Below are 26,016 nucleotides of genomic sequence, written 5' to 3'. Positions count from 1 at the left end.
CTGTGAGGGCTTAGTTTAAGACTTCCACGGTTCAAAGCTACCAGCCAGTGAATGATGGAAAAAAAGGGAAGAAATGAGTCAAGAAGCTGGAAGACAAAGTAAACTTGGAATGACTAGACAGTCAGGGATCCAGATGTGTCTCTGTGTGTGTGTTATGCACGGAAACTCCACCAGCTAGTCGTTGAAACAGGCTTATTATAAACCTGTGATTCATCTCAAACAGCATGACTATACCTCTTAGAAAAATGAATCCACAACTCTTTAATTTAAGAGGCTGCTACTCTGTACTGAAGTTAATTGGTATAGTCGTATGAACTTATATATCTGTTTTCACAGATGTTCTAAATTCGAATAAAATTTAGCCATCTGACTAGTCTCAAAACACAGGTTGTATAGCGTGCCATCCCGTAACCTTCACCTTCTCACAACCGGTGTTTTGCACCAACAGATAAAGAAAGAATATGGCAGCAACGTGGTGCCTGCGTTTCCTCCAAAGAAGATCTTCACTCTGACTCCTGCTGAGGTCGAACAGAGACGAGAGCAGCTGGAGAAATACATGCAGGCTGGTAAGTTATTCATGCTGAATGGACTTTTTACAGATGGCTTGTATTGCGTTTCACTCCATTTCTGGGCAGGATTTAAATTCCAGCTACAATGTGGTTGTCCTTGTCAGTTTTTAATTTAGCTACTATTCTTCTCTGAATTGCAGTACAGAAAGAAAAACATCAGAACAAACTAAGAAGTTTTGTGTAGCTTTGCAGCACAAACACAATTTCCTTGAACTATATGCTTCTCCTCAACAATCACAAGAATGAGTTGGCTCAGTGTCTGCGGGGAGTCCAGCCATACACTGGTCTCTTCATGCCACTTAAAAGCATAAAAAGAGCTGATGATCTGAGCACAGACTTAGCCAAAGCCTCACTTGACAAAGTTATGCTGAAACACCTGATGAAAAAAGAAAATCCCTACTCAGAACTTCAGACCTGGTAGGGTCTTTAAAGAGGACCTATTATGCGTTTGTGCTTTTTCCCTTTCCTTAAGTGTGTTTATATAGTTTTGTTGTGCATGTAAAAGGTCCGCAAAGTTACAAAGTCCACGCCAAAGGGAGTTAATTCTCCCCCACAGAAACACTGCTCCTGAACTGCCTGAAATGCCTTGCTTGAAGTCCTGCCTTTTGGGCCGTAACATGGTGATGTCACCAAGTAGAACATTTGTATAATACCTGCCTAGCGGCTAGCTTGGCATGCCCTCAAACAAAGCTAGTTATAGCGGAGCTGCAGCAGAGCCCGAAGAATTGGGTTTGGTTGACCAATCACAACAGAGTGGGCCAGCTGCCCAATCAGAGCAGACACGGCTTTTTCTCTGTTTCACCGTCTGTCTCAAGCAGAGCATTTCAGACAGAGGGCAGAAAGAGTTGATGCAGTACAGCCGGTATGAGAAAAGTAAATTTGTTTCTTGAACATTAAAGCATCTAAACACACTCCAGTAAAAATCCCAAATACAAGTATGCACCTGAAAATTAGCATAATGGGTCCTCTTTAAAAATGTTACAGGTTTGGATTCTCTAGTAGATGATGACCTCTAGGGACATATACTTAGGTTTTCTCTGAATTAAAAACAGAACACTATAAAGGATAAGCCATATTTTTTTAGTGTTTACACCAGGAGGGAGACTAGTTATTTTGTCAGTAAACATGCCTTTTGACAGTTTTGAAGCTTCCTTTGCAAATCTCAAATGTTCAAAGAACCCACTCTGAGTTTTTCTCATCCCAATTTGGGAGGTTTTCAGCATATTGCCTACATTTTGTAAACAGGTCGAGGGTGAACTTTCTGCACACACACAAATAAGTGGAACTGGCAGCAATGCAGAGGGTTTGTTTTAATCCTCTCAAGCACTGGCAGTTACAGCAGAACAAGGAAGCGTTGTTCAAGTGTGTATTTGCTCATAGTCTGGGAGCATACGCACACAGGGTGTTCTTGGCTTCAAGTTCACTTGGTTACATCATGGCTTTCTACATAGTTATGGAAAAATAAACGGCCACAAACACAATCTGCTCTGACGCAGATGGCTCAGGACTTTGACATTTTTGTCAAAGGGGTAGACTAATTTGTAAAAAGGACAATAGCACACACACACTTAATCATATTAGTCACACAGGGTTATCACGCAGATCATTTAATGCACTACACTGCAACTGAAAACTGCCTCAATAGAAAACCAAAGACACGAGCATAAGAGAGTTGTTCATTACCAAATCAGGGGGACTACGTTATGATGAAAGTGGCTTGTAATAATTTACAGTTAATTGAACCTATGCCAGATAACCCTTTTTTTCCATGTTAATCTAAATTGCCTTGATGATAAAATGTCTCGAAAGGTCAAACCCATTCCACAGGAACACAATTATATTGTGTGATAAGAGCAACAATAGGGACATGGCTTCCCTTGAGGAGGTTTATGTTTACATAACGTCCACTAAAAGACCCTTCACTAACTGCTGACAAGTACAAGTTGCTTCTTGACTTCCCGCCGCTCCTTCCATTTCACTCAACTGAGATATGACTCATTTTGTACTCATTTCTCTCCTGTATTTTTTTTTTTACAGTGCGTCAGGATCCCTTGCTTGGAGCCAGTGACATGTTTAATAGCTTCTTAAGGAAAGCACAGCAGGTTGGTAATGTTCTTTTGTTTTAATCTACTGTACCTGCATTGAGGTGTTTGTTCTCTGTTGCGTCAACATGGTCAACTGGCTTATGTGGAGGCAGGGCATGCTCGTTGAACCAAAAAGGCTGATGCAGTAAGTTCTGCCTGACTAGTAATTGCTTTTGGTGATGTGGTAGAGTGAGGTAGCTGTATTACTGTCTTACTGTTGGTCGCAGTTTGTGCCAGCATGTACTCTTATCTTGGGTTGCGTCATCTCTACTTGTAAAGTAGCTGGTTAGATGCAGTGGGTAACTCCATGGTCTGAAAAGTGAAGCCAAGGCAGAAGTGCCTTAAACTTGCATTCTTTCTAACAGCCAGCAGGGGGCGACTCCTCTGGTTGCAAAAAGAAGTCTGATTGTATAGAAGTCTATGAGAAAATGAGCCTACTTCTCACCTGATTTATTACCTCAGTAAACATGAGTTTATGGTCTCAATCACTAGTTTCAAGTCTTCTTCAATACAGCATGATGTTCATTTAGTAAATGATGGTCCCATTTAGAGTCAAATAGACCATAAAGCAGGGTATGCTTTAAGGCGTGGTTGGTTGTGATTGACAGATCGCTACGGCGTTGTCCGGTCTGGGTGTTGTCCGTGTTTTTGTCTTAGTGATTTTAACCCTTTCACAATTTCTTTTCAGTTCATGAAAGTTAATTATAACCTTTTTTGATGGTGCTGGTCTATGGTTAGATGTGTCAGATTAAGTTTGGCTTGCATGCAGAAATGTGTCAAATGATTACGTCAGACACAAAACTGAGGGGAAAGCAACCTTTTTGCCAAATAGCAACATAGTTGCATTGTGTGTCAGAACTGGATCCTTTTGAACCATTATATAAGAAAAAAGAAAAGAGAGCCACCTAATGAGTCATCCCACCAGATTTGCCAAAAAGCTCTTTCTGCAGGACCAAAAACGCAAGCAGATATTAGCTGAAGTGGACGATGCTGTAAGAACTCATGGCGCATTGTTGCTGCCCGAGAGAAGGCTGTTTTAAACGACTGGTGTGTCAATGACTTATTCAGACCAGGTAGCGAGGTTGTTCGTCATCATTCAAGCTGTGACCTGCGTTGCCAGGAGGGCTGTGAATCCAATAACCTTCACGGACAGATTCATCCGTCTGCAGCCACGTCACACCCATTCTGCTTCTCCTCCTCCGTCTTCCTCTCTCTCTCATTAGAGTCTGTGCTTGAAATATGTATAGGTTTTGGCAGTTTATTTTCCCTACTTGTTATCCATAGATTTTGTGTTCGTGATTTTGTTCCGTCGTTGCACAAACACAGCAGTAACTGATAAATACAGTTCCCTTCATTTCTGTGTGAGCGGAGAGAGTAGTGAAATAAATGGAGCTGCAGCAGTTTGTCAATTATTGAATTAGCTGATTGACAGAAAATGAATCATTTTGACTATTTTTTTAAAGAACAAATGGCCAAAATATCTGTTCCCAGCTTCTCAAATTTGCTGGTTTCCTTAATTCTATTATTGTAAATTATATATCATTGGGTTTTGGACGGTTGGTTGGATAAAACAAGACCTCACTTTGGGCTCTGGGAAACTGGGATAGACATTTTCCCTTTTTATGACTTGATAAACAATTAATCAAGGCTTAACATTAACATAGCTGCTACTTTTGTTGAGGAATTTGCAGTTTATTCCCCTTCCCTTTTGTTTTACATGTGCTTATTTTTCTGTTTTGCCTTAAATCAATCCTTAAAGCTGCAGTGGGGAGAATTGGAGCAAATGTGATTTAAAAAAAAGTTATTTTTATCAAATGGTCTCTATATCCTGACAGTGCTGATCAAATATGAATTTGTAATGACTATTTCTCGCCTCAAATGTTTTCAGAAACATCTTGTAGTGTACTGTTTAGCTGTAAAATGAGAAAGTTTGAGACCCGGCAGCAATGTTGAGATCAGTTGAAGAAATACCAAGCACCGCCCACCAGCCGGAGCACAGCCAATAGGAACGTTCTCTCTCTGAAATGACCTGTCATTGGCCAAAGTCTCCCGTCACAGGCTAGATGTTTTAAAGCCTGAAAACAGAGCCATGAGGAGGTGCAGAAGTGTAGTTTTCTCTCAGAACACTTGAATTACAATATGCTGAAAGGTTATTATGGAATTTTTGCCCAATGATGCCAAAAAGTTGTTGCCTACTGAAGCTTTAATGCCTAATCTGTCTGCACTAATAAACAGCTAGACTTCATTTTGTGTGTTGCATAAAATAATCCTCATCAAGTAGCCCATTTGTTTTTGTGCCTTCTCCATGTGACTACAATCAAACATACTTTTAAATTGTAGGTAAAATAAGATACACCTTATATATGTGTATAGATAGATAGGTGTGTATTTTGCACTTGAATGAACTTGGTACCATTGATTCCAATCTTGACCCTTGAATCAACGCACTCTTTATGAAAAGTGTAGCTGTGGAATGGGTAGCTTGTCTGTTTTGTTTTTATCTCTGCTGGAAATTTGCCTCCTCTTTGACCAGCCCGTATGTTTTCTGCCCGTGTGACTTGATGTGATTTTGTTGTGGACCGATGGGAATGAAAACACGTAGCTGACCCATGAAGCTGAAGGAAAGCCTGTTATGTTTTGTGTCGTTCCCACAGGAGACGCAGCAGATTCCCACAGAAGAAGTCGCACTAGACATCTGCCTCTCCAACGGTCAGAAGGTTACTGTCAACATACTGACTTCAGATCAGACGGAGGACGTCCTTGATGTAAGTGCCGCTGGAGTGTGCTCCGTTAAAGAGTGTCAGCCTGTACTCCATCTGGTATATAATTTGTAGAGATTGGTGATTTCAGTTTGATGATAAAAAACAAGTGGGTTTATTTGCTGCCCAAAATGCAACATGGCTGAATGTTTCAATCAGTGATCTTCTGTTCTAGAAACAGATGCACCACTTAATATGAAAGCTGCAAATTATATGATTTAGTGCTGATTAACTCTGCAAGTGGCCAGAAGTCTTGATACGGTTAGCGTCATCTGAGGTTTTATATTCTGTATGCTATCAACCTTTGCAGTGTTTTTGTCTGTTTAACTAAAGCCATTTGATATCTGCTGTTCGTAACAGTGCTAATAATAATAATAATAATAATCTTTATTTGCCTTCGGTTTCCCAGGTTGGTTAAAACACATCCTAGTAAATCACAATACATACAATAAATAACACAACATTCAGTAAATACAATAAATAGCACAACATGCTCAGTACAGATAACAATAACAGACATGGTCTCAGTGTGAATGGTGTTTATGGATTTTAGTAAAGTTATTGCATTTAGTATGAAAGACTTTTTGTAAATGTTCTCAGTTGCTGCGGCGGATCTATAGCATCTTCCCGAGGGCAGTTTTATGAATTCTTTAAAAAGAGGATGAACGGGATCAGACACAATTTGTCAGGCTTTTTGTTTTGCCTGTGTTTTATATATACAACCCAGTTGTTTCTGCTCTTTCCCAATAATTTTACTGTCCGTGTTTGTGAATTCCCCTCAGGCAAGCAATATTTCTGTATACTCGTCTGTAAAACATGAGAGCTTACAGAAACTACATGCAGTATCGTAAATGAAATCAAACCAATATAGACCTTCTTCACCAAAGCAACCATCAGAGGACTTTATGAAGTCAGGGCGACTTCGATCGAACTCATCAAAAATCACAAAACAAAATCAGACACCTTGACCAATTTAGTTCAACCTGGGTTTTTTTTATAGGTCAGATAGTGACTGTGACCAAACATTTTAGTACTTCCACTTCACATCCCATTCATGATGTCCTTCCGTTGCTCTTGGCTGTAAATCTAGCGTGTTAAAGTGCTCTTGTGAAAGTTTAACCACGGTTAACCTCTGTTCACCACAGTAGGCCTCAGAGCACAGTACTATATCTCAATCACAACAAAGTGTTTCTCAATGTGCTTGTGTTTCAGTGACCAGAAATGCCTGACTTTTGCTGTTACACTTGTTGTTTTGCAACATTTGTGTCATTTGTGGTTGAACTGCAAGAGTTGAAAAACAGGTCACGGAATATAAGCACGAGTCAGCAAAAATATATTTTAGTGTCAGAGTGTGCCATCGCTCTGTGTGAGAATGAAACAATAATGCTTTGTGCAGGACTGGAAAGAGATAATATTTCTCTAATTTTATTCAGGCTTCATTTGGTTGTGGCTTGACCTTTCTGGTGTCCATAAAATATCCTCTGTTTTTTTGTTTTCTGATCCGAAAACATTCAAGTTTCTTATTGAAGTAGCTGCTTGGATTACTTTCATATTAATTGTGATATTTTGCAACCCAAACGCTCTTGATAAATAGAATCATAATAATACAGGCTAAAGTCCTGTTTTACACTACAACACATTGTTCACTAAATCCTCCTCCACTCAAATATGGCACTGCAGAGTTGGTTCTTGTATAATGGAAGAACATAAGGTGCATGTATTTATTTTTTATTTAACCTTTATTTAGCCAGCGATGTCTCATTTTAAATGTTGCCCTGGTTACATATCATACATATAATAATTAAAATAATCGCAAAACAATAAAATAAATAAATAATTAATTAAAAAACATCATCAATCAATAGCCATATCTTACATGCACTGTTTTACAAAAACATCAATAATATTGAATAAAATATCAATCATTTGTAACGTATCAATAATAATAATACATTCAAACTAAAACACGTTATACTGCCATTTGACATATGGTTTGATTGGACCAGTATTGTGGGGACTGGAGAAAAGTTTAATTCAACATCATATTATCATGACTGTAAACTTGATAACCTAACGTGACGGAACCTTCAGAACATCACAAAATATACCGAGGGTGTAGAAGAACGCAAGGGAGATGTCTTAAGATTCAATTAATTTTTAAAGATGGTAAAGTATGATTGTGGTTAGTAAAAAAAAAATCCCCTTTTTTCATTTCATACTGAGCTGTTTTTATCCAATCTGTGTCTTCAAACACTTCTATCTTCATTTGTTATAACTTACTGAAAAATAAAAAATCAGATAAAGGAATACATTTATTGAATCTCTCTCTTTCTTTCTGCAGGCTGTTGCAACAAAGCTTGACCTTCCAGACGACCTTGTTGGTTACTTCAGTCTCTTCCTCGTCCGTGAAGGTGTGGACGGAGGGTTAACATGTAAGTCTCAACAACAGTTTTCTAAAGAATCAGTTCAAGGAATGAAAACGTCTTATCTTTCCTTGTCATTACTAACAAAAAGTATTCTATATAATGTTCCATTTATATGATTAATTATTGGTTGATAGAAATGTCAGAGAGAGAGAGCAAAGTTAGATATCAGAAGTCCATAATTCACTACTGCTGATTATTTAGAGTCACCCTGGAATGTGTTTTCAGAGATTACTGAAAATAGGCATCTCAAGGGCTTCACTTTATACAGCTGGAAACCATCAGATAGTGTTGTTTATCGAAAAACGCAATGTGCTATTCGTGAAGCGCTTTGATAAAGTAATGTAAATTTGAACTACTTTTATCAGGCGAGCCAAGGACCATTCTCAGAAGACATACAACTCACACGGAACTTAGAGCACAAATTATTCTTACAAATGGAGAAACACAGGGAACTAGGAGTTGGAATTAATAGCTATAACATTTGTTACGTTGCACTGAAGAATAACTTTCTGGGTAACCAGAGGGAATTATGTGCTGTAATGGGACACTTTTGATTTTCTTTCACTCTAAATTGTCCACATTAAGAGGTAGCTCTGGCAACAGTCCAGCAGCTCAGTTTATCTGTCACTGTTTAGAGATGTACTGTAGCTTAATTAAAAAAGAGGAACTGCATCGCCCCATGGGAGTTGTCCCTTGTATCAGAGTTTCTACTGTATCTCTGGCTTGAATGCATCATTTATTTATTAGCGGCTCAGAAGCTCAGTGAGAGCCAGGCTCTGTGTGTTTTTTGGCTGCTTCATGCAAAACAGTTGTGCAGTGTTTCAAGTGGCATGAGCTTGCATACACACACCAGGCAGTGTGCAGTAGGGCTGCAACTAACTATTATGTTCATTATCTATAATCTGATGATTATTTTCTATATTAATAGATTTATATTTTGGTCTATAAAATTCAGAAAATAGTGAAAAATGTCCATCCCAGTCAAAGGTGATGTCTTTAAATGTCTTGTTTTGTCTGTCCCAAACCCAAGATTATTCCGTTTAATATGAAATAAAATAAAAAAGCACGAAATCTCCACATTTAAAGTGGCAATAGGCAGTATTTTTTTGGCATCATTGGGCAAAAATGTCATAACCTTTCAGCATATTGTAATTCAAGTCTTCCGAGAGAAAACTAAACTTCTGCACCTCCTCACGGCTCTGTTTTCAGGCTTTAAAACATCTAGCCTGTGATGGAAGACTTTGGCCAATCACAGGTCATTTCAGAGGGAGAGCGTTCCTACTGGCTGTTCATTCAACGATTGCAGCTGTGAATCACTCGCGAACTCCGACCAAACAGTCAAACTAGGCAGCGCTGATCAAATATGAATCAATATTCTGTTACTGTAATGCCTATTTCTCACCTCAAATGTTTTCAGAAACATCTTGTAGTGTACTGTTTAGCTATGAAATGTGAAAGTTTGCTCTGGCTGGTGGGCGGTGCTTGGTATTTCCTCAACTGATCTTAACATGGCTGCCGGGTCACAAACGTTCTCATTTTACAGCTTAACTAAATACGTTATGAGGTGTAACATTTTCTATTTTGAAATATACTTTCCATTAATCTATAAATTGTTAGTGACGTTGAATATACAGTGTAGCTGGAGGTCATTCACAACGATCCTGTCGCCAGATGAATGTAGTTTTAATGTGGCTCATTTCCCTATCGTTGACATCATCGTCATGACGACGTTTACTGCTGGAGAGTTTTGTGTGTTGTTGCTGCCGAGTTCACGCATTAACATTACACCGGAGAATTTGCTATTAGCTCCTAAATCCCAGATACAGAATCCGTGTAGTTTTCTCTAGTACACAATTAGTGTCAGAGTCTGAAATAATAACTGTCTGAGCCGTGTCTGCCTCGGTTTTGTGCTGGCCCAGTCACAAGAGATGTGACATTAATTCATTGCGACAACGGGAGCCTACCGAGCGAGTAGGGCGGGTCTTAAGTGAGTTGATTAAATGTTATTTTGTTATCGGCAATCGCTCCAGACATCTGACCTTGAATAAAAATCAGATTCGGACCTTAGTAATAAGTTTGAAAACCCCTGACTCAGAACCTGTTTACTTAAAAGTAACTGTGTGAAAGCAAATTATAGTATAATATTTGCGTCTGCATTTGTTGTCACAAGAATTACCCCAGTGTCACAGGCATAAAGCTTTCCACATCAAGACATTTTAGCTTCTCAATCCCCTTTTTTTCCCATTTCGTCACAGCCCTGTCGGGTTAAATCCCCCCCCTCAGTCCCAAAGGTTCTCTCCTCTCGTCTCCCACCTGCCAAATGCTCCCCCAATCCTCACGCCAAATCCATTCCAGGCTGAAAATAAGTGCCAGGTGATCTTGGAGGAATCTGTAAATATTGCAGGCGTGTTGTGTATTCTTGGCGCAGTTTAAAGTCTGAAACTCTGAGTTGGTATGAAAGAGAAGGGCCATGTGTTGAATACGACTCGACTACCAGAATAAATCCGGCGCAGCAGGCCGCGGATCAAACAAAACTGCTGGTGGGTGTATTGACATAACAGGATAGCTAGAAGAATTCAATTCCTCTCTGACAGGCAGTAAGTTTCCAGACGTCTGTGTGTAAATCAATGCGTGCTGTTAAATATGCAAAGACATGTCAAGAAGGTGGTTTGAAATAGCAATACCAGTCTTCTTATCTGTATTTTAAGGGATATTTTGCAGTTTCCAGCTGACAATTTAGTTCGCCTAAGAATGTTCCAAAGCATTTTATGTTTGTATTTGATTTTTTTACTCCTGCAGAGATTTCCTACATCAAACCAACCAGCATGTGTTTCTGCTTCATGTACACAGCATCTCTGCCCATAAACATACTTTTACAAACCTAATGGCAAACTAAAGCACTGTTTAGTCATCAGCCTTGTAGTGTTGTGCTCATTTAGTGATGCCTGGAAACAGCAGCAGCCTCAGTAAGCACCTGAGATCTCTTTCACTCTCCTTAGGGAACGGGTCGCAGTGAAACAGCTGCAGATTAGGGACAAACACACACACGTTGAGCACATTATCTTTTTTTTTTTATTTGAATACTCACACAGAAAAAGTTTTACCCTGCCCGCTGGGACCTGTCCAGATGGAGTTCTCCCATCCCTCATTGTTTGTTGTTACCATCATTATCCAAATGTCCTTGGGAGTTACTTTCCTTACTCTCTCTCTGTGTTTTTTTTTGTGTGTCTCTCTTACAGTTGTGCGGAAGCTGCAGGAGTTTGAGCTGCCGTATGTATCCATTACCAGCTTGCGGAGCTCTGAATTTCACATACTCCTACGGAAAAGGTACCCACCACCTGCTCACTTCTTTCAATTTGATCATGTTTTTTCCCAAAGTGCTCTTCTCCACATGTAATTATAGCTGTGATTCATCGGCCAGAGTGTTCATGTGCTATTTATCTAATCCTGTAAAGAAGCAGGTCAGATATTTCTGTTTCGGTAAGCAGTACATTAACAACACGTGCTGTACTTTTGTGTAATTTTAAATCAGTCAACCAGTAAGACTTTTTTTCTTTTTTCATTCTGGGTGTTGCTCATTTAATTCCTTATCTGCAGCGAGGCACTTGTTCTTAATGTCTCAGAGCAGAGTTTGGCTCAACCACGGGCTGCTTATCTGACTTCACCATCTTCTACAAAGTGGCAGTTAATTTGGAAAAGAGACCCGAGTCATTTGTTTTACAATTTATTTTGGGGGTTATCACGACTAGACGGGTGGTCCATTTGATTGGCATGCCTGAAAAGTCAGGGATTAGACTAAGACATGAATCTGATGTTGCTGCAGCAAAGCGCTGGACAATAAACACAATTGATCAGATACATCGTTAATTTCATCGTGACCTAAACGTCCCAGAAATTTTGCTTGCAGCGTTGTCAAGAACGGCGGTATGGCTGCTTGCACCCACCAAGTGGGAAGTTGCTTGGATGAACATTTCTCAAGATATGCGAAGGGCAGTCATACATACACAGACAGAAAGACAGAGATTGCTTACTTTATAGTTAGATGATGCTGCTACAGCGCCACCTATTGGCCCAATGGCGCCAAATTTGTCATGGTCACTCAGACATCATATCTCCATGTTGTTGCAATAGCAGCATTCAGGAGATACAGTATGACATTTAGTGTAATATAAGCCCTTCCCACAGCATTTGAGGGCCAATTATAGCAAAACTGTATTGAACATCAAAACTAAAAAAAAGTAACTATTTCCAGCTCGGTCCAGAGATGTTCTGTACCACATTTGGTGACGATGTGTAGGAGGAGTTACAAAAAATACACCCATCAAGTGTGAAGCAGATCTAGGGCTGATTCGAATGCCTTGAAGCTTCAAAGCTTCGACCGTTGCCATGGTATTCAACCTCAAAATCAGTATTTGAATGCTTCGGGGTTTTTTTGGTTTTTGCTTTTGTTTATAGTATGTATATTATAGTAATGTTCAAATCCCCAAATACGTCATGAAATAAGGCATAATCCCATGACAATATTCATATTCAACATTCGGATATCACTGTTTGTTGTGTGTAGAGCAATGAAACGGTGGAAATGGAGACCGACAGACAGAAGAACTTTGCGCTGCGAAGCAAAGCTTTGAATACCTTCAAATATTACTCACCGTAGCCCAAAAAATGGTATTGGGGACAGCCCCAAGTAGATCAGATGAGCGGTTCTTGAAAAATGTGAATAACACACAGAACGACAGACAGACAGAGATTCCTTGCCTTACAGTTAGAAATATGATAATTTATCTTGCTATAGATTTGAGGTCATATCATTCAGCCCTACTGCTCTTTTTTAGTTATAGCATCCACTGAGAACTGGACACCCTTGAATCAGACAGGTCATTTACTCTCATTATATTTAAACTTGTCTTCAATGATCATTGATAGATAACAGCTTATTTATTTATTTTTTCAGATAAGATGTGACATAGAGCTGGCTTGACAGCTTGACAGCTTGACAGCTTGACAGTTTGAAGCTTGAAGCTTTAAAAAGAAATGAACAGCCTCAAAAATCCCCATGCAATTGGACCACCACGTCTCTGATATAGTCTTTTCTTAACATTATTTGAACATAGGAAAATTCACGAAGAAATGTTGACTGTTGTATTGGATTGTTTGGATGCTCAGTGTTGAGAATTTATTTGAAGATGGTTGGCATTGGAGGGAGGGAGGTGGGTGGGTGGCTCCCATCAAGACATGAGAACTGTTTAAAAACCCTTGTTTTGACACTCAAAGCATCCCCAGCTGAATGAAGAAAAACATTTCCCTTAAACTTAAGTATAAAACTAACCAAGTAACTGCCCCTCCAGCAGCAAAGCACACATGGTGTTTTTGAACAATCTCTCCTTTGGCTTTACAGGAAAAAAAGTCCTCTGGTTCTGGTCTATTTCTGGTTCATTTATACTTTTTGAAAACAGTTTAAAGTTACAGATAAAAATGCACAACATTGCCTCTTATGAGAGAGAAGAGGTCAGGGCTGCGTGTATAGGGAAATCTGTCATTAAGAACTCCATGTCACACGAAATACAGAAGTATGAAAAATCTTCCTGGGTGGCAGCAAATATGTATGTTTGGTTGGTTTGGGTATGCACGGAAAACAAAGATGTTGCTTCCCCACCAAGCCTGAAGTTAGCGACTGCTCCCCTTTTCTCCAACACAACATTTTTCTACTTCCTCTGTGTGTCTGTTCTTTCGTCACCCTGCCTCCCGCTGACTGAGGTACACAGGATGTTTACTTTCTTTCTGCCTCAAGGAAAGTCTTAGTACTCCTGACCTACTTTCTCTGTGGAGTGTAGAGCAGCGGGGAAAGAATGAATGTAGAACTAACAAGTGGAGGTGGAGGAAAAACAGACCCCCAGTGTATGAGAACCAGGGGAGGATCAGGTCAAAATGAATTGGAAAGCTCTTTTTTTGGCTAAATGTGCAGGCTAAAAATGGAGGAAAATGTTTGTCTCTGTCCAGTGAAAACATTGAATTTACACAATTTCAACCTTTTTGTGTTAGATTTCTCCAAAGTATTCATTAAATCGAAACAGGAATGTGAATAGTAGTGGAGGTTTTTGTAGGTCAGCAGCAACATTCACGTATATATTTATAGTTCAAAACAAAGACCATATGTCTCTCAGCAGGGGCTTTCAGTGCAATTTTTAGTTGAAAGTAAAGCAGCAAAATAAAAGCGCTCATCTCCCACACACATCTTCCTCTACTCCCTTCCTTCCCACATCCTTTCACTATCCCTCCATCTTCTTTCTCCCTTGTTACCTGCTTTGAATTGCTGATGTGGGCAGGCAGCATGCTTCACATCTGCTTGAACAACTTCGTCATCCAGCACCCCTTGTCTCAGGCAATTACAACATGTTAAATTTCACGCCTGCAGTAGAGTGGTGAGGGACATGAATGCAATGCGATTCTTGCCGAAGAACATACGTGGTTAAAAATTCAGTGGGCTAAGATACAAATACACTTGGAAGTGAAATATCTTAAATCGCACACTGAGAAAATATAGCCTAAATCTTTTTTCATTGGTTGGCTGGCTGTGATCTTTTGGCCCAAATCTGATTGTTTTTTGTAATCAGATTTGGGCCATTTTTCTATGTGGTCCCAGATCTGATCCCTCTCCATTAATTGAATTTGTGCATTTTTTTTTACGTCACGCTCTACTCCTCAGGCTGCCCTCCGGCACCCACACATCTTTATGCACTGAAGTACCAGCAATAGCCTCTAATACAACTACAGTGCTGCCTTACAAACTCTGTACTGACTCACATCCCCTTCAGAAGACCAACTGTCCTTCAACCTCTTCAGGAAATAACAATGACATTAAGTCGAGGAATTTAGTCTACAAGTCTCTCATTTCACAGATTTGGCAAAGTATTAATTCATGTGTATATTTGATGTCATTTTTATCAAAGTTGATTATACATTATATAACAAAAATTTGTGATTTTGAATTTTTATTAAAGGTGCTAAATTCGATATCCAAACGTACAAAAGTGTGGCTATACTACACGCCTGTGGCATCTGATGAAAATAAATGCGGTGGTGGTGGCATTTTACACAACTGAATGCTTCTGTTCACATGATGGTTTTGCATGAAGTAGAAAAAAAAGGTATCAAATAAAGTACTCTATTGGTATCGGTATCACTTTAAGGGTACTGGTATTGGTGCTGGTATTGTCATTTCTTAAACAATAACCAGCCCTAGTTGCTTGGTATGCAGACCGAGTCATAGGAGATACTATTCTTTGTAGAAAATGGCCAGTTATGTCAGGCTTTCTAAGTCTCTTCAAGTCCTTCAAACAAATCGGCAACTGTAACTGTACCACTTTGTTAATACTAACTCATGTTTGGATATAGATGTGTGAAGAGTGACTGTGCCTTTTCTTCCTGCAGCTACTGGGACATGGCGTACGACGGTGATGTCATGGAGAACAGAGTTGGCCTGAACTTGCTATACGCCCAGGTAAGAGGTTTCATTACGTAGGTAAACCAGACGCTGACGCTGCAACAGTGGTCTGAAAACAAAACAAAAAACTTTTAAAATTAAATATCCCTTTTTAAATGTGGAACCAAACAGAAAAAACAAATTAGAAGTGATTGGTTTTGTTTCTATTGTTTTATTGAGCTCTCCTGGTGCCAGCATCGCACCAAGAAAAACTGAATCAAGCACTGCTTGATCATCCCTGGGCTGCCAAATGCTTTTGTCCGTCCCCTGGGCTCCTCCATTATCTGATTGCGATGTCAGCTTCTTTTGACTTTGCAACACCTTGAATCCTGTACCATTTTGTGTTCCTCTCTGATCCTATTAATAGCGGATTCCCTTTGCTGCGACAGCTGTGATCTGTTGTCTTAAGCATTTTTCGGGGCTGCAAGTTTGATTAAAATGTGGAACTGCTGAGTGGTGTTGCCTCTGTGTAGCAGAGGAAATCAAAGAAAAATAAATGGTGTTTGCAAGCATGTTTCTGTGTAATTGTTTGCTGACCTGCAATGTTTCCCTTAAAGGCTTAGGGTGGGATTTCTCCCGCATTCCCCAAAGGAAACACTCAAAAACCTGCTCTGTTTTGTGCATCTGTGCAGAAAGATGAACTTCAGTTCTTGTTTTTGCTTCACCAGACAGTGTCTGACATTGAGCGAGGCTGGATACTCGTCAACAAAGACCAGCACCGGCAGCTCAAATCACTGCAGGAGAAAGGCTCCAAGAAAGAAGTAAGCAAAGGGCATCTCTTCTATATGAATCTGCCTCCCTTGAGTCCAGCTGTTACTCTGAAATGTCTTCGTCCAAGGATAAATCTGTAGACCGTAGAGAATACGGCCTCTAGTGCATTCTGTGATGCAATTAGCCCAGTTTTTCCCCTGATGTGAATTTTTAATTACACCAATCCAGTTGAGAATTCAAGCTTATTTTCTCCAGGGATTTAGATAAAGACAGAATTTCCTATAAAAGTATTTTTTTATGTTTCCCCCCCCAGTTCATCCATCTAGGTCAGACTCTCAAATATTACGGCTACATCAAGTTTGACCCTTGCATCACCGACTTCCCCGAGAAGGGCTGCCAAGTCATTGTCAGCGCCGGCAACAACGAGCTCAACTTCCACGTCAAGCTGCCCAACGAGCAGATGAAGGAGGGAAGCTTCAAGGTCACGCGCATGAGGTGTTGGCGAGTCACGTCTTCTGTAAGTGGAACTGTGTGTGACAGAGTGAGGATGAGTGAATTCACCTTCAAGCATGCTTGTACCTCCTGAAGCTGTGAAATAATCAAATTGGAATCGCTCCACGTTACTGGGAGACGATGAGCTGGCAGAGTAGAGACGCAGCAGCTTTGGCTGGAGTCCATCTCAAACCAACGAGGGCTCCTGCGCTTCCAAACGTCGCCTGTTTACAAAGCTCATCTCACCGCTGCACCAGAACCAAATGTCTTTAGTGTTGCCAAGCATTAGTTTTTACTCCTACTGCTCTCTAAAAGTGCTGACCTCCACACCATTCATCTTCATCAGTCCAATTACCCAAACACGCAGCCCGCACAAGGATAGTGCTATATTGATCCTCCAGCATCACATATAGAGCAGCATCCTTTATTCGAACTGATAATAGTCTATTGGCGAGAAGGGAATCTGATGGCATGCAGCATGAAGAAGCACATGCACAGTATACATCCGCACAGTGCCGCTAACAAGAAATGAATAGACTTTTATAAAATAACACCTTGGAGACTTTTGGAGAAAGGAGAAAGGAGAAAAGAGCAAAGGTGCTGTTTCACACAACAAAGGCCACATGTTTGACGCATGAGGCTACTGTTTAGACTGTCACCTAGTAACTCTGTTGATTAGTAAACATGAGACGCTGTCGGGATCTGTCAGACTCGGCTCAGCAGATGACAGTGATTGATTGAACGGGCCTACTACATCGGAGGTTAGATTCTCAGTAATTAATGGGGAGAAAAAAATCATTTTTTGTTATTTCCCAGGAAATGTTGGAGGCAGACGCCTCAATCAGTCAGTCAGCTTGGCATCTGTGTAGAAAAACGATTTGCCATTCAGAAGGGCAAAAACTGATGAGATTTAAAATGAATGTTAAAACAATAGCATGTGGAATAACAAAAAATGTAAAATAAATGACTATTAAAGGGACATTTCAACAATTTTAGACATTTTTAGATCAGTTTACTCATTAATTGGAGTACTTATCTCGTACGGCAGCTGGATACTCGTGTCATCACAGGAAAATCCTTCTTGTCAGGCTTCAAGTAATGCGTGTGAGTCTGAACCACTGTGCTACGGACCAATCGGTAGCCAGTGAGGAGCCACTGGCAGCTACGGGCGTAGCTTAGGTGTGTGTGACGCGCCACAGAGAGGCGACTATTTGATCTAAACCGCAATGGCAGCTCCTGAAGTGGTTAGCGTAGATGCTGCAATAGCATCAGTTATATCAGGACTGGAGAATATTTCTTAAGAAGAGCAAAGAATGGCACTGAAGATGTTTTTGCTCTTCCCCCAACTGGCTTTGGCAAGAGTTTGATTGACAGATGGTTCATCCAATCACCTGCCAAGTGTTTTTTGAAAGCGCCTGCCCCTTTCCAAACAGTCTCCAATGACGGCTTCTCAGATGGTTGTGTGTAACAAACCATCTGGCGGGTCAGATCAGGGGAGTACTACTCTGTTAAAACTGTTTTTATAATGCCTTCTGTGATTCTGGAGGAGATTTAACACAAAGTCAGTGTTAGAAACTGGTGGTGTGGGATTTGAAAGATTCAGATCCAGTTGCATTATGGGAAATGTAGTATCCAGTGGTTTGTAAGCTAGGTCTCAAAGGCTACATCCACGCCAATACTTTTTCGATTTAAACAGCATAACTTTTGCTACGTTTATGCCTTGCGTCCGCACTACTCCGGCGTTTTTGAGCCCCTAAAACGGAGACGGTTGAAAACGCTGCTGACCACGTTTTAGTTTTAAAACTCCGGGGTTGCGTTTTAGTCTGAAGACAGAAACGCAGACCTTTGGAAACGATGACGCAGACAACGACGTTCACTTCTTGATTGGATCTTATCAGTTATGACGTGTCCTTCCCTGATTCGTCACGCCCCATCACGTGAACCTTTTCCAGAAGAAAACAAACTAATCATACTCGACCACTAACGGATAATTCAACATGGATAATGAGTTACAAGCGTTGCTGACCTTGTTGTCTATGCCAGCAGCTGTTGTGCAGTTTAAATCGTAATTTTATAATGCTACTACTGCCTACATGTGCAGGAGGCAAGTTATTATATTAGTGCTTTGCATCAATTCCTGTATCCAACGCTGCTCAGTGCACATGAATGGTCATGTGATATGCGTTTTGCCCTAAATGCCGCTTGTGTGGACGGAGATCGTAAAACGGCGTTAGTGTGGATGTAGCCTAATAAGTACCCCAACTTTATGGAAGTGCAATACTAAATCACTGGAGTACCCCTTTAAAAAAGTATTTTTTCAAATTGACAGACTACATTTAACTTTCCGATTCTAGCTTTATTTTTGTTCAACTTGAAACTGTAGCTGGCGAGAAATCCAGAGCAAAATCCTCATCTCCAAAATAAAAGATCTCATCATAATTGTCACCCAGAATCAGCATAAATTCAACCCATCATGCACCACTCAGTTGATCTGCCTTGCATCTGCATTTTCTTTTTTTTCAGCATCCTCCGTCAGTCGTCTCGAAAAGAGACAGTTCCTCTGAAAGCTTGAACGATCTATTTTCACTTCTGTGAATAGCTGAGGAAAGCATTACATGCAGCTCTACCCACACATCGTTTCAGCTAGCATTCGAAACATTCTCAGACTTAATTTAAATGGAGATGGGGGGAAAACCGTTCACGTTTGTATTGCATTAGTGTTCAAGCAGCACAGTCATTATGTGTATCACAGAAGCTTTTTTTTATGATTCTCCAAAAGTTAATTTGCACGGAGATCTGGACACATGGCAACACTTCTAAAATTAAAATGCATCTTGGCTCGTCTGATTACAGGCTGAGCCCCCGCGCTGTCCAGCGGGGTGGTTAATTCCTCAGCTCATTCTCAGAGGTCAGAGTCATTTTAATGAGCCCTTTCCTTTCAGAACCAACTATTCAAAACATCTCATTTGGTGCAGCGCTGCAACCCCCCTCGTAGTTCGAATCTCAAAATCGCATCCGGAAGAACATGTATAAAACAGTTGGCATGTGTGTGTGTAGGTGTGTTTTTGTCTGTATTTCTTCTTTAGGTTATCTTTAATGTGTGTTAAAGCTAGTTTCTGGCCCAGAGGGAGTCGTCTCAGCGAAGAGCAAAGGCTCCATAAATGAGGAATGAGGGCTCGTCTCCAGGGAAAGCTGTGTGTGTGTGTGTGTGTGTGTCTCTGAGCTTCACACATTCTTGAAGGCTTTTGAAATTCTGTATTTGTACATATTTTCCTTCTTTCTTTGCACCCCGTGTTAATCTTTTAGCATTCGTCTTCTTAAGATTTTGGCTGCCTGTCATTGCTGATGACAGCAGCTTAAGAATGGCAGCTTAACAAGAAGAGATGGAGGATAGGAAATGTGATTTAGCTGCTTACATGACCCTCTCTAGTCATGGAGTAGAATAGCAAGCTTATCCTCCACTTAAGAATGCAAGTTGGCTGTTGGTTAAGAAATATGGAAGTCTATTTATTTTCCATGCACTTTAAACGCAAAAAGACATATTTAACTTGAATGTTGAAGGAGGAAAAAGTCCCCAATAAAGACCAACCAGAAAATTAGCATCGCACTGGTTCCCTCGACAAAAAGCCAATGGGATTTTTCCATTGGGTTTTGGATTATTGCAGAAAAAAAAGCTTGTTCCGTAAAATAATCTTCACAAATGAACACCACTTTTATGATTTTTGAAGTGTGAATGCAATCACCAGAAGTAGAAAGCTAACATTAGACTATAAACGAACTACACCATGGTCACATGAGTGAGAGTATACACAACGAGGCTGTAAAGGCGAGCAAGTCGGCGTGATTACATTTAGTAGTCTCATTTAGCCACTTATTAGCAACTGCCTTTTTTAAGATACATAAAGGCGTCAAAATTCACGAGTAGGGTATTTATTGATGTATTTTATGTCATAGAACAAAACGCTAAAGTCTCTTAAGCGTATGTTAACCACAGACCTTGTTTCAGGCATTAAACCAAGAACTCATTCAAAAAACCCAGTGACTTCCAGACAAGGGAACCGGAAGTGCTAAATTGCTATCTCATTTCCGGGTTTTAGGACTCATTCCTGCAGCGCTCTATAAAATAAACATAAATCTTAAGTGGTTGGTGATAAAAAGTTCATACATTGTGGTGTATTTATAGCATGATAATGATGATGATACAACCCAAACACATAATCATAGCTCTCCATCTTTCTCCCTCGACTCTGCAGCAAGTCCCGATAGCCAACGGCACCACCACTCCCTGCAGCTCGTCCAAATGCGAGGTCAAATTGGAACTGGCCTTCGAGTATCTGATGAGCAAGGACCGCCTCCAGTGGGTCACCATCACCAGTCAACAGGTAAGAAGAGCTGACAGGGTCAACAAGCACGAGGTTAAGTAGAAGCATTACATTAATGTGATTAGTATGGTCAGAGTATTTAGTTCCTGCAGTTCTTCTAAGTAAATGTGTACTTAATACTGTTTAATATTTCAGATTGTATTGACTTTCAGTTTGTGATTTCAGGCTATCATGATGAGTATCTGCCTTCAGTCTATGGTGGACGAATTAATGGTGAAGAAGTCAGGCGGCAGCATTAAGAAGGTGTGTGTTAAGAAAAATGACCCGCTAGCTGTACATTATCCCGCTTATTACACGGCTACTTACTTAAGAAATCAATAATTAGTCCGACATCAGAACTGCGCCCATAGCAACAATCTGCTATAAATAAATAACAGACTGTAGAACGCCATGATTGACCAATCAGAATTGAGTATTCAAGAAAGGGGTGTAATAAGAGACTATATCATATGCCCATTTAACACAATCAGTTACATTTATATCAACTCAGAAAAAGCAACTGAAATATGATTTGACAATTTTATTACTGGGCTCTTTCGGACATGAAATGAAAAACAATCTATTCTTTTTTTAATAAAAATAGACCTCCTGTTGTTCGATATAAAGTGCCATATCTCTCATGTTTAAGGCGGTGGTCTGTCTTTTATCAGTTAAGAATTTCAAAATAAGGGCATATCTTAAAGATGATATGTATCAATGTTCAATTTGCATCAATATATTGGATTGTTGATCATTAAATTGATATATAGATCCAGATCGATGGGTCTTTACACCCCTAATATTTAATATACAGATTATCAGAGCACGCTAACTCACCTCTCCAAAATTTGATGTGACATTTTACATTATAAATACACACAATGCACAGTATAGCATCTTTTTAAGACAGTTTGGCAGTTAAAATTAATGAGGTACAAAGTAAATTAATATATTATAATCTCAATGAACTCATTGGACTGAACACAAGTAAATGCAAAGCTCACAATTTAAATGATCCCTTCACAGTTGTATCTTCACTTCTGCTGCTGTCCTCTGTCACATTCTAGATGCTGAGGAAACGACACAACGGCTCCATCCACCGGTCAGACAGTCAGCAAGCTGTGAAATCTCCCCCTCTACTGGTGAGAAATGGGATAGTATGCACCTCAGTTTGAATTTGATTTGTGCAGATTTCAGGATAATTTGACTCTGCGTGTTGTTTCGTCTGCAGGACTCTCCTGACCCGAACCGTGAACAAATCGTCAAACTCTCGGTGAGTACATTTATGACTTTTTTCCTGTTGTAAATTATTGTGCTTCTGAAAATAATTGTGTTCAAAATACGCAGCTGAATGATGGGGATATAATGTATTCCCAGAAGTTTAAATATATTCTAATGAATCAACGTCAGTCTAGCACTCAGTACACTATCGATTATTCCATTTAGACCAAGCTGAGCTCGGTGTCCCTCCGAGGAATCAGCGCCTCCAACTCAGCAAACGATATCAGCGGCAACGATTTCCATGGCAACTACGCTTTCGAGGGAATCGGGGATGACGACCTGTAACCCCTGATTCGCCTCTTCATTCCACTGTCAGCGACTGGGACGACAAAGATTACAAGCTGAGCTGAGCCGAGCCGAGCGGGCCACACACACACGCCTCCGATTCTGCAAGATTGTAGCTTCTTCCTGGAGAAATTGCTGCCTTAAAGCTCTCATTTTAATCTTGTCCTTTTTCTCTTAAAAGCTCATCTTTGATTTGTATTTTAGTTACAATCATCATATTCAATTGTCCCTTATGTTATTAAACTTGTGGCAACACACGATAAATTGCATGTAAAGCTGCAGGTACACCAATAGGGATGCTTTTTTTTTTTTTTTTTTATGTTACTGATTCCTACTTCTGTTTCGTTCACATGGATTTCTGTTTCATTGACAGTACATGTGAAGCTTTTTAATGCAGTTAAATTCATGAGGTACAAAATAAATTAATATATTATAAACTTACATGAAGAAAAACCTGCTAGATTCCTCCCCCTGGTGGCTGCATGTTCCTTTCCAACCCGAGAGCCAAATGTTTAGTTAGACCTGGCACTAGTGATAATACAGCAGAGCTGGACGTGGATAGTTCTCAAAAATGACCCAGAGTCCAGTGAATGTGTTGATCTCAAAACTGTAGATGATTCAGAGCAACTGCTTATATGGATGATCAATGTTTGGCTTGGCTATATACCAAAATGTCATGTTTTTATACTGTTAGTGATCCTCTGTGTGTGTCATGCTGCTCATGTGCCAAGTGGGTAAATATCTCAGCAGGATACCAGCGGTGTTTTCAGCTTGAGGCACAGTCACTCATAACTGCCTTCAGAATTAGTCTGATGCCTTAACTTTTACTTTTTTCGCCTCGCGGGTCAACTCGTTATTTAACGTTGGTTGAAGCTTCAGATAAACGGCAGTGTCAGCCGGTGTTGCCTAGAATCTTGCAGAACTTGATCGATGGTCGAGTTGGCCGAGCTGCTTGCACTCGCTGAACCCATCATTTTTGCACAGTATTACAGGTGGAGATGAATGTTGGATTTGGAAGCTTGAGCATGACTTTAAAACATTGTGTGGAGATTATTTTTTTTTTCCCAAGGGGCTCTGTAAATCCATCTATGATTTTTTTTTTTTTTTTTTTTATTAAGAAAAACAATTTTTTAAAGGTTTCTCATAAATGCCAAATTATAGTTTACTAAAGCATTTTGCACAAAATAAACATAAAATTATGACAATGTCACTTTTTATATTATGTACATGCAATTAAGTATTCTGAACATTTACTAATATCTTTATCATCGATAGTTTATTGTAATCAAATAGATCAAATGTAATCTAAGCTGTATAGAACAAAAAGTTGAAATGGACTAACATTTATCATTGTTTACATAATGTTTAGGGGACTTTATTAGTTAAAGTGTTTACAAATTGTGCATCTGATTTTGTCTTTTTTGGCGAGTGATGGTGTTGTTGGGAGCATTCGTTGGGGCTTGAGTTCATTGTAATTTGTATGTACATTGTGCCAATCATCTCAGAGGATTTAGTCGAAAAAGGTGCTTTGGTGAAGTGGCTAATGTGATCACAATTGCTGGAGTGAATAAAGTTCATAAGGAGTAGGCAACAAAAATGAACATATCCCGCTGTTTTATAAGACGTCATTCCTTTTTTTATTGCTGTTAAAGCGAAGCCTCTACATGTAAATCGATGCCAACCGATCAACAGCTTTACTCACTGGTAGCCACAACTGTAAAAAGAAATCTCAATATAAATGTTCTTTCACTGCTGTGCTGCTTCTCTGTCTTCAGTTGCATTTACAGTATGTGGACACCACTATTCATTTTTATTTTCTTCATTCCTGTCAATACACGGAAGGTCCGGGATGTTAATAAATGTGTAGGTGCCAAATTAAAGTGCATTCATCATCAGCATCACTTTTACAGAAAATGTACAAATGTCATGATTGCATTGACTTGATTCATTCCACTACTTTTCATTTTGATTTTAGTGGTAAAGGTCAGTGACAAACTGTCATGAAGCTAAAATAAACTCTGAAATTAGGTGATCTTGTGGTTCTCTGTTGTCTGTTTATGGTCCACTTCAGTCTGGTTTTCATCTTTACTAAGCATTTATCAGCAGCGTGTTCTCAGACGTGTAACATGTCAGGAATCTTACGCCGTATAGAGAGCAACCAATACACATCACAACAATTAAAAAAAATAATTTAAAGTTTCTGTACAAGAGAATTTTTATCTCATGAAGAACTGAGAAGAAACTGACGAATATGTGTGCATTAACAATAGAGGGTTTAATGGTAAAGAGCCATAGTGTCCAAGTGTCCCTCTGTATCAAGTGTTGTCACGTGTAGTGATGTGTTGGTCGCGAACGAGCCGGTTCAAAGAGTCTGCTCTTTTAAGTGAACGATAAGAGCCGGCTCCCATCCGAGAGATGTTTTTTTTTTTCTTTAATTAATTCAAGGCAGAATGATAGGATGATCTTCTCCACGCCACGGGCACTCCATGCACTGACTGTGACTGAATGTTGTGTTAATGACGAAGCAGCATGTAAAATGATGGTATTCTGGAAATTATAAGGTTTAGTATAATTAAATTGAATAATTTAAGTGATATATGTGCACATATACTAATCATAGGTCAAAACAGTGCTAAATTTGGCTGAATTATAAAAGGCAGAAGTGGTAAAACGAAGAGCCGAAAGAGCCGGCTCTTCTTGGTGAGCTGAGCCAAATGATCTAGCTCACTAAAAAGAGCCGGAATTCCCATCACTAGTCACGTGGTCTGAGCCCCACAGGTGTAAAGGGGCGTGGCCTGGGGAGCAAAGCGGAAGTGAAATGTTTGAGGAGGGAATTTAGTTTTTGAGGAGAGATGGAGGAGTAAAGGTGGAGCCGGGCAGCCAGGCAGCCTTCTGATGAAAAATAACCATATTTAGCTCCTTGTCATGGTTTTACTTCGACCGACTGAAGACAGCAGAGAGACCAGTGAGTACTGGGGACCATAAAGATTGAGCAGCAAACCAAGCCAACCCCCAACATCAACGACCCGACTTCAGGTGAGTTTGACTCCTTTTTAGAGGATATCTTTTTTGCAATGCATCGTCTTTTCCTGGTTTATACTTTTGCATTTTGAAGGGAGGTCATTAAACCTTTTTGTTGTATAATTTGGTCACATTAAGAGACTGTTTTTGAGTTGGACAAACCGTGTGGACAGTCCAGTTACTTTTATTTTGCTCTATCATGTTTAAGCTAAATGACCTCAGATAGAACATTGCCATTCCTCTACTGAAATTAGTTGTTTCTTATTGACAGATGTAGATTATCTGCCTATAACGTTATCTGTGCCAAGAAAATATCAGTCGGGCTCTACAAGCCTTCATTTGTTCTGTAATATTACATTCAGCGTCATTACTGTGGGAGTCTAGTAGTAGAGCAATGCTAAATTCATATTTGAGGTCATTTAGAAACTGGCGCGGCTGTGTGAGGATTTGCTGAGGCACAGTGGTGAGTTGAACTAAATACTAACGTCAGCATGCTAACATGCTCACAATGACAACACAAACATGCTGATGCTAAGCTGGTGTA

At 39.9% G+C, this 26,016-nt stretch overlaps 1 protein-coding gene across 1 annotated transcript in view; it reads left to right on the top strand.

Moving 5' to 3' along the window:
• Positions 1-24,483, top strand: part of snx17 (sorting nexin 17) — a 33,886-nt gene extending 9,403 nt beyond the window's left edge. The window contains exons 3-15 of the mRNA XM_074628047.1: positions 449-566; positions 2,607-2,671; positions 5,308-5,418; positions 7,754-7,844; positions 11,078-11,165; positions 15,270-15,339; positions 15,990-16,082; positions 16,346-16,549; positions 20,778-20,906; positions 21,072-21,149; positions 21,953-22,027; positions 22,117-22,158; positions 22,332-24,483. Of these exons, the coding sequence (XP_074484148.1) occupies positions 449-566; positions 2,607-2,671; positions 5,308-5,418; positions 7,754-7,844; positions 11,078-11,165; positions 15,270-15,339; positions 15,990-16,082; positions 16,346-16,549; positions 20,778-20,906; positions 21,072-21,149; positions 21,953-22,027; positions 22,117-22,158; positions 22,332-22,451 (1,284 nt within the window). The 3' untranslated portion in view covers positions 22,452-24,483. The remainder of the gene's footprint in view (positions 1-448; positions 567-2,606; positions 2,672-5,307; positions 5,419-7,753; positions 7,845-11,077; positions 11,166-15,269; positions 15,340-15,989; positions 16,083-16,345; positions 16,550-20,777; positions 20,907-21,071; positions 21,150-21,952; positions 22,028-22,116; positions 22,159-22,331) is intronic.
• The last annotated feature ends 1,533 nt before the right edge of the window (positions 24,484-26,016 follow it).

The sequence above is a fragment of the Sebastes fasciatus genome (assembly GCF_043250625.1).
Source record: "Sebastes fasciatus isolate fSebFas1 chromosome 18 unlocalized genomic scaffold, fSebFas1.pri SUPER_18_unloc_2, whole genome shotgun sequence".
In the NCBI taxonomy this organism is placed as follows: domain Eukaryota; kingdom Metazoa; phylum Chordata; class Actinopteri; order Perciformes; family Sebastidae; genus Sebastes; species Sebastes fasciatus.
The sequence above is the reverse complement of the archived record's forward strand: the minus strand, read 5'-3'. Positions and strand labels throughout refer to the sequence as shown.